The sequence below is a fragment of the Otolemur garnettii genome, unplaced genomic scaffold, assembly GCF_000181295.1.
Source record: "Otolemur garnettii isolate 467f Iridium unplaced genomic scaffold, OtoGar3 scaffold00233, whole genome shotgun sequence".
In the NCBI taxonomy this organism is placed as follows: Eukaryota; Metazoa; Chordata; class Mammalia; order Primates; family Galagidae; genus Otolemur; species Otolemur garnettii.
In genome coordinates this window covers 924377-932195 of record NW_003852628.1, presented here as the reverse complement: position 1 = coordinate 932195, position 7819 = coordinate 924377, and the positions used below count along the sequence as shown (strand labels likewise).

General features: G+C 45.5%; 1 protein-coding gene across 2 annotated transcripts in view; it reads right to left on the bottom strand.

Moving 5' to 3' along the window:
* Positions 1-7819, bottom strand: part of CUNH19orf47 (chromosome unknown C19orf47 homolog) — a 32386-nt gene that overhangs the window by 12900 nt on the left and 11667 nt on the right. For both annotated transcript variants that reach the window (XM_003802114.3, XM_023508261.1), the window contains exons 3-5: positions 4372-4459; positions 4149-4263; positions 2111-2192 (exon numbers count right to left, since the gene is read on the bottom strand). In XM_003802114.3, the coding sequence (XP_003802162.1) occupies positions 2111-2192; positions 4149-4263; positions 4372-4459 (285 nt within the window). The remainder of the gene's footprint in view (positions 1-2110; positions 2193-4148; positions 4264-4371; positions 4460-7819) is intronic.

Genomic DNA, 7819 nt, shown 5'->3' with positions numbered 1-7819 from the left:
GCAGGCCACATGTACTGGGGCTGGTGGGTTTGAACCCAGCCTGGGCCTGCTAAACAATGATGACAACAACAATAAAAAATAGCCAGGTGTTGTAGCGGGCACCTATAGTCTCAGCTACTTGGGAGGCTGAAGCAAGAAATCACTAAAGCCCAAATAATTTGAGGTTGCTGTGAGCTGTGATGCTCTGGCACTTTACCAAGGGTGATCAAGTGAGACTATCTCAAAAAAAGAAAAAGAAAGAAAGAGAGAGAGAGGAAGAAAAGTATGAACATGATAAAATTTATTTGTAACCCCAAACCAATACATGCAGCAATTTCATAGCCATTTACAGACACGGACAGGGAAAAATGTGAGTCACCTAACACACATGATCCCAACTGAAGTCAAATAAGGCACTGTCACCTTCTCATTTTAGCTCCCAAACTATAACCAAGTATCCTTTTTCTAGTCTATTTAATACCACATGTGTGAATGTTTTTCACATTTTTATGCCTTTTGTTGGTGATTTTGCTATTTAAAATGGCCACTGACAGCTACTCGGGATGCTGAGGCAAAAGAATCACCTAAGCCCAGGAGTTGGAGGTTGCTGTGAGCTGTGATGCCATAGCACTCTACCAAGGACAACAAAGTGAGATTCTGTCTCCACACACACAAAAATGTTCATATTGGATAAGCTTTGTTCAGGACTGAGTTATACTGTTGGTGGCTGTGAGTTCCACGACAATGAATCAACAATATGTATTAAATAAGTCATCTTTAAAAGGAAAAATATATAAAATAAGGTTACATATTTGACCAGCTGATGAAAATATTCTGACTGGAGTACTGCAAGATCAATGGTTCGGCTTTCACTAACTCAGGGTATACAGTAACTTTACAGAACATACATAGCTACATGAATGGCAATGTATACTCACTACCCAGTTTACTTTTTTTTTTTTTTTGAGACAAAGTCTCACTGTGCCACCCTTGGTAGAGTGCCATAGCGTCACAGCTCACAGCAACCTCCAACTCTTGGGCTTAAGTGATTCTCTTGCCTCAGCCTCCCAAGTAGTTGGGACTACAAGCGCTTACAATACCCAGCTATTTTTTTTTGTTGCAGTTGCCACTGTTGTTTACCTAGCCCAGACCCGGTTTGAACCCGCCAACCTCAGTGCATCATGTGGCCAACTATGTAACCACTGCAATACGAGTGCCAAGCCAGTTTATTTTTATTTATTTTTTTTAGAGACAGTGTTTCACTATGTCACCCTCAGTAGAATGCCATGGCATCAGAGCTCACAGAAACCTCGAGCTCACAGCAACCTCCAGCTCTTGGGCTTAGGCGATTCTGTGGCCTCAGCCTCCTGAGTAGCTGGTGCGGACCACAGGCACACACCAGAATGGCCAGCTATTTTTTGTTGCAGTTTGGCTGGGTTTGAACCTGCCACCCTCAGGGTCCGGGGCCCTACTCACTGCCCTACTTTTTTATTTTTGAGACAGAGTCTCACTTTGGCACCCTGGGTAGAGTTCCATGATGCCATAGTTTACAGCAACTTCAAACTCTTGGGATCAAGTGGTCCTCTTGCCTCAGTTTTTCTTTTTCTTTTTCTCTTTTTTTTGAGACAGAGTCTCGTTATGTCACCCTCGGTAGAGTGCCATGGAGTCATAGCTCACAGTAACCTCCAACTCTTGGTCTTATGTGATTGTCTTGCCGCAGCCTCTCTTGTAGCTGGGACTATAGGCACCTGCCACAACATCTAGCTATTTTTTTTGTTGCAGTTATCATTGTTGTTTGAGCTGGCCCTGGCTGGGTTCAAACCCTCCAGCCTCAGTATATGTGGCCAGCGCCCTACCCACTGAGCTCCAGGAGCGGCCCAGTTTTTCATTTTTAGTAGAAATAGGGTCTCACTCTTACCCAGGCTGGTCTCAAACTCATGAGCTCAAGCAATCCACCTACCTCAGTCTCCCAGAGTGCTAGGATTACACTCATGAGCCACTGTGCCCAGGCCCCAGTTTACTTTCTTCCCTAAAGAGATATAAATCTTAGATGGCTTTGTTTCCAAGTGTGTCTCCTTCATCCACGGCATGTTATAATTAAGGAAAGAAGGCCTGAATAAATGGGACTCACCACTAGAGGTGCCTCGGCGAATCTTGCCTGGGAGGGGGCTGGCACTGCAGGGCACTGACTCAGTGGCAGCTTTGCACATGTCCTGTGAAAAAAATAGGCACTTGGGTTATCACAGTAGAATGGGGACCTAGAGATCTGAACAATACCAGGAGATTCAAAACATCATTCTCGAGAAGATTCTAAAACATTTCACTCCTAACCACAGAAGAAGGCAACAGACACACTTAAACTAAGCAACATTGTACAAAATATCTGACCAATACTCTTCAAAAGTATCAACGTCATCAAAAAACAAGGAAGACTACAAAACCATCACATATCAAAAGAGATAAAGGAACCATGGTAAGTAAATGGAATGTGGTATCCTGGACTGGATCTGGGAACAGATCTTTGGTGGAAAAACAGATGAAATGATAACTACTATTACTCACTAGTAGTTACTAATGTTAACGTCTTAGTTGTTTTTTTTTTTTTTTTTTTGAGACACAGCCTCAAGCTGTCACCCTGGGTAGAGTGCTGTGACATCACAGCTCACAGCAACCTCCAACTCTTGGGCTTACGCAATTCTCTTGCCTCAGCCTCCCAAGTAGCTGGGAGTACAGTCGTCTGCCACAACACCTGTCCACTTTTTGGCTGCAATTGTCATTGTTGTTTGGCAGGCCTGGGCTGGATTTGAACCTGCCAGCTCTGGTATATGTGGCTGGCGCCTTAGCCACTTGAGCCACAGGCACTGAGCCAACGTCTTAGTTTTGACAAATGTTCCATGACTCTTTAAGATATTAACAGGGATACCTGGGTAAAGGAGATAGGGAAACTTTCCATACTACTGTTGGAACTTTTCTATCAATCCAAAATTATTGCCAAATTTGAAAGTTTAAAAAGGTTTTTTTTAAAAAAGATCACAATGTTTTACTCAGTGACCTTCTCCATGACAACTGAATGTCCCTGGCTTGTGGGATCCTATCCTAGATGATAGAGAAATGAAGGCCTGTTGTGGAATGGAGGAAGCTACCAAAAAATGACATGAACAACCACAGCAGTCACCGTTTGTTAAAGTGGAGTGCTTGGCTTGGCACCTCTAGCTCAAGTGGCTAAGGCACTAGGCAGTATGTTTGAACCCACTAAAGCTGGCAAATTCAAACCCAGCCCGGACCTGCCAAACAACAATGACAACTACTACCAAAAAATAGCTGGGGGCTGTGGCGGGCACCTGTAGTCCCAGCTACTGGGGAGGCTGAGGCAAGGGAATCGCTTAAGCCCAGGAGTTGGAGATTGCTCTGAGCTATGACGTCATGGCACTCTACCAGGACGACAGCTTGAGGCTCTGTCTCAAATAAATATATCAATAAATAAAGTGGAGTATTTGAGGACACAGCGCTGGCATAAGTTTCCTTCTTGGTCAGGTGGAGTGAAGAGTGAATAAGCTCATATGGATAAAGAATGAGACAGTGCCTGGCAGGCCACAGCAAGTGCTGGGTAAGTTTCGGCTATGACTTAATGAGCACTTCACTCCAGGCCTAGCACTCAGGCCTCATACACTATCTGGTAGATGGCCATAGCCACCCTATGCAGTAGGGGTAAGTGAAAAGAAGAAACCTAGGGAGGTGGGTACTGTAAGTAGAGGGGCCAAGACTAGAAGGGCCAGACTGACAGCCAGGTTACCACTATCTGGGTCCCACATAGGAAGCTCTTGTCCTGCAAACAGAGAGGGTCCTGGAGATGATAATTATCATGAGGAAGATAAGAAGTAACAATAATAGTAATTACAGGCCTTAATACCAGAAGTTTACACTGTCCTAGGGCTTTATTTAGCTTAATACTCACAATGGTCTTTCAAGATAGGTTTGCCTCTGCTGTTTACAGATAGAAAAAGTAAAGCTCAGAGAACGTAGGCAACATGCCCAATGTCACACAGCAGATGTGTGAACCAGCCCTGAAACTCAGGTCAGCCTGCCTTTGCTGCCAGGCCACCTTTTGGCTCTGCAACTGCCCCTCCATGATAAACTCAGGGACAAAGGGGTCGGGCAGGGCACCCCACCTGGCGGTGTACCACCTTGGCGTGCTTGAGAATGGCAATGATGTCGCCCACCACAGTCACACCCAGTTCATTCATGATTTCCTTATTGAGATCCAGCAGCATGCTCTTCTGAATCCTGCAGGGGAGGGTCTGTGGTAAGGCCACAACTGGGCCAGAATAGGGGTCAGCCAGCTCCCCGCCTCCCCCTCTCCACGTTCAGACCCGCCCCCCTCAGGGACCTCACCTATTATCCACAAACATCACAGCATAGTTGACAGCTGGTCCTGGAGGAATGCCGGCTTCCTTAAAGAACTGGATCCACTCCGAAGTGGCTGGGGGATGGGACGGGGCTCCTTATTCACATTATTCTCTTTAGATAATAGCAGCAGCAAAACCACAATAACATCTCCCACAAATTAAATGCTTATCATGTACCAGGTCCCACGCTGAATGCTTCTCTCTCTCACAGACACACACACACACACACACACACGCTCATTCCTGCATGATGGAACTAAGCCCTCCTGACCCTTAACTGTGAGTTAAGCAGTTATCAAAATTCCTCCCATTTGCCAAAGAAGAAACTGAGGCAAGGAGAGGTCAGGGAACTCACCTCAGACTATAATGTTGAAAGAGCTTCCAAATCCTTAACCACATTAACCAGGCCCTTCTCTTTATAGCTCCACCCTACCCTGGAGTATGAGTCTAAGCATTATTACACAAGCATGGCCAATGACTGATTTGGGAGAACTGGGTGGGACTCTGGTTCTCTGCCTTACCCACCTCAGCTAGCCAGGACAGAGGATGACAAGACCCAAAGGAAGCTGGAAAGTAAGGTCACAGACAGAGCTAGTCCATGAACCTCAACCAGCTCCCTCCCTACCACAGAACAGCCCTGCCTCAGAGAGAGGAATGGAAGTTACTAATAGGCTTTAGAGCATGGATTCAAATCCTGACTCCGCCACTGGGGACTCTGGGCAAGTTAACTCTCAGTGCCTTGGTTTCCACATCTGTAAATCTGTGATAATACATTTAACAAGTATTTACTGGGCACATAGCATAGGACAGATCCTGTACTAGGCACTAGGGATACCACAGGGCACATGTGAAAGTCCTTGACCTCACCGTGTTGACATTTTAGTGATAACAGCACCAATTGTCCTTGGGTCATTGTGCAGACTGAGCAAGTCCACATAAAGAACTTCATTTTTTTCCTTTTTTTTTTTCGCCACATAAAGAGCATTAAATGGTGGTTGGTACAGAAGACATCCTCAAGCAACAGGTGAGATCTGCCTGGTCTTGGCCTTGTTTTTATGTTTAGTGGTGGTCATAGTAGTAGTAGTAATCATAACAATAATAATAAAAGCTGTTACAATTACTACTTCTACAACCACCACTAAAACATAAAGCCAAGGCCAAGACCAGGCAGATCTCACACATGAAGCTTTATTCTTTTTAAACTTCTCTTTTGCCACACAAAAGGAAAAACACAACTCAAGAAGGGGGGAGTAGTAGGGGTTCAGTAAGCTCCCACCTAAGAGGTACCATGTAGGGGTATATGGCACACCTCCTGGGTGAAGGACGCAAGTACAACTTGAACTTTTCCTAACAAAAACAAACAATATACCCTAATTGTATGTATGTTCATATTTATCCAAAATAAAAACTAAACTTCTTTTTTTGCCTTTTGGGTATAACTGCAAGTTGACATTGTCCTGTCAGATCAGGTGGTAAATAAGATTATTGATTCATGGCAGCACCTGTAGCTCAGCGGGTAGGGTGCCAGCCACATATACTGAGGCAGGCAGGTTCGAACCCAGCCTGGGCCAGCTAAGACAATAATGACTACAAAAAAAAAAAAAAATAGCCAGGTATTGTGGCAGGCACAATGCCTGTGGTCACAGCTACTAGGGAGGCAGTTATTGATTCTATGTAGAACATTTTTTCCTCACATTTTAACAACTCTGAAACTGGGATCTACCTCATGATTGATAGTACATCATGGCTTAACTAGCAACTTCTTTTTTCTCATGGTATATAGCAGTACATGTAACAATCCATGCTGTTTGAGATTAGAAGCAATCTGTTAACACTTCACCTATTTTGCTTTTAAGACAACTGAGGTGGCTCAGTGCCTGTGGCTCAAGTAGCTAAGGCACCAGCCACGTACACCCAAGGTGGCGGGTTTGAATCCAGCCCGGGCCCGCCAAACAACAATGACAGCTGCAACCAAAAAATATAGCTGGGCGTTGTGGTGGGCGCCTGTGGTCCCAGCTACTTGGAAAGCTGAGGCAGGAGACTTGCTTGAACCCAGGAGTTGGAGGTTGCTGTGAGCTGTGATGTCACAGCACTCTACCCAGGGGGACAGCTTGAGTCTCCTGTCTCAAAAGAGACAACTGAGGCTCAGAGCAGGGAAAGAGACACTCTGGGTCAGATGTGGGTGGCAGTGTGGGGCAAAGGCAAAGGCCATGGGTTTCTTCCAAGGAGGCCCCTGCCCAGCCAGCCACACACGGGCTTGTGTCCCTGGACACTGATTGGTGGAGCCCTCAGGGATGGAGGCTGGCAAGGAGCTCATGCCCTTAGGACTTCCTCCACCAGCCCAGAGGAAAGGGGTACCATTTTCCTCTTTTGTGTAGGCACTATCCACCTGCCAAGCCATAGGGTCCTGGGGTCCATTAGCCAAAAGCAGGCATTTTGGTCTAAACATTAAAAAGTACCACATAATGATTCCATTTATATGAAATGTCCAGAAAAGGCAAAGCAGGAGAGACAAAAAGTAGATCGGTCATTGTCAGGGGTTGAGGGGAAAAGGGGGAGGAAATGTATGGAATTTTTAAAGAGAGTGATAAAAATGTTTTGAAATTGATTGTAGTGATGGTCATACAACTCTATGAATAAAAACAATAAAAACTGGCTTGGCGCCTGTGGCTCAAGCGGCTAAGGTGTCCACCACATACACCTGAGCTGGCGGGTCTGAATCTAGCCTGGGCCCGCCAAACAACAATGGCGGCTGCAACCAAAAAATAGGCGTTGTGGTGGGTGCCTGTAGTCCAGCTACTTGGAAGGCAGAAACAGAAGAATTGCTTGAGCCCAGGAGTTGGACGTTGCTGTGAGCTGTAATGCCATGGCACTCTACCCAGGGCACCAACTTGACGCTCTGTCTCAAAAAATATATATATATAAAAACTATTGAACTGTATACTTTAAATAGGTAAAATGTGTGATACATTAATTATATCTCAATTAAGCTATTAGTAAGGGGAGAAAATAGGCTGGGAGTAGCTTTCTTCCTGAGACAAAGCCTGTGATTTTATCTCAGAGTCAAAGAGAACTGCAAAAGTCCCCATATCCTACATACACCATAATTAACTGCATTACTAAGAAGGAAAATACAAGGCCAATTCAACTGTCACCAACTGTAAGACATGCCTCCACTCTAGAAATGTCAGCTGTGGGGTGGAGCCTGTGGCTCAGTGGGTGGGGCACCGGCCCCACATACCAGGGGTGGCAGGTTTGAACCTGCAGCCAAACTGCAACAAAAAACAGCTAGGTGTTGTGGTGGGCACCTGTGGTCCCAGCTACTCAGGAGGCTGAGGCAACAGAATCGCCTAAGCCCAGGAGTTGGAGGTTGCTGTGAGCTGTGTGATGCCAAGGCGATAAAGTGAGACTGTCTCTTAAAAAAAAAAAAAAAA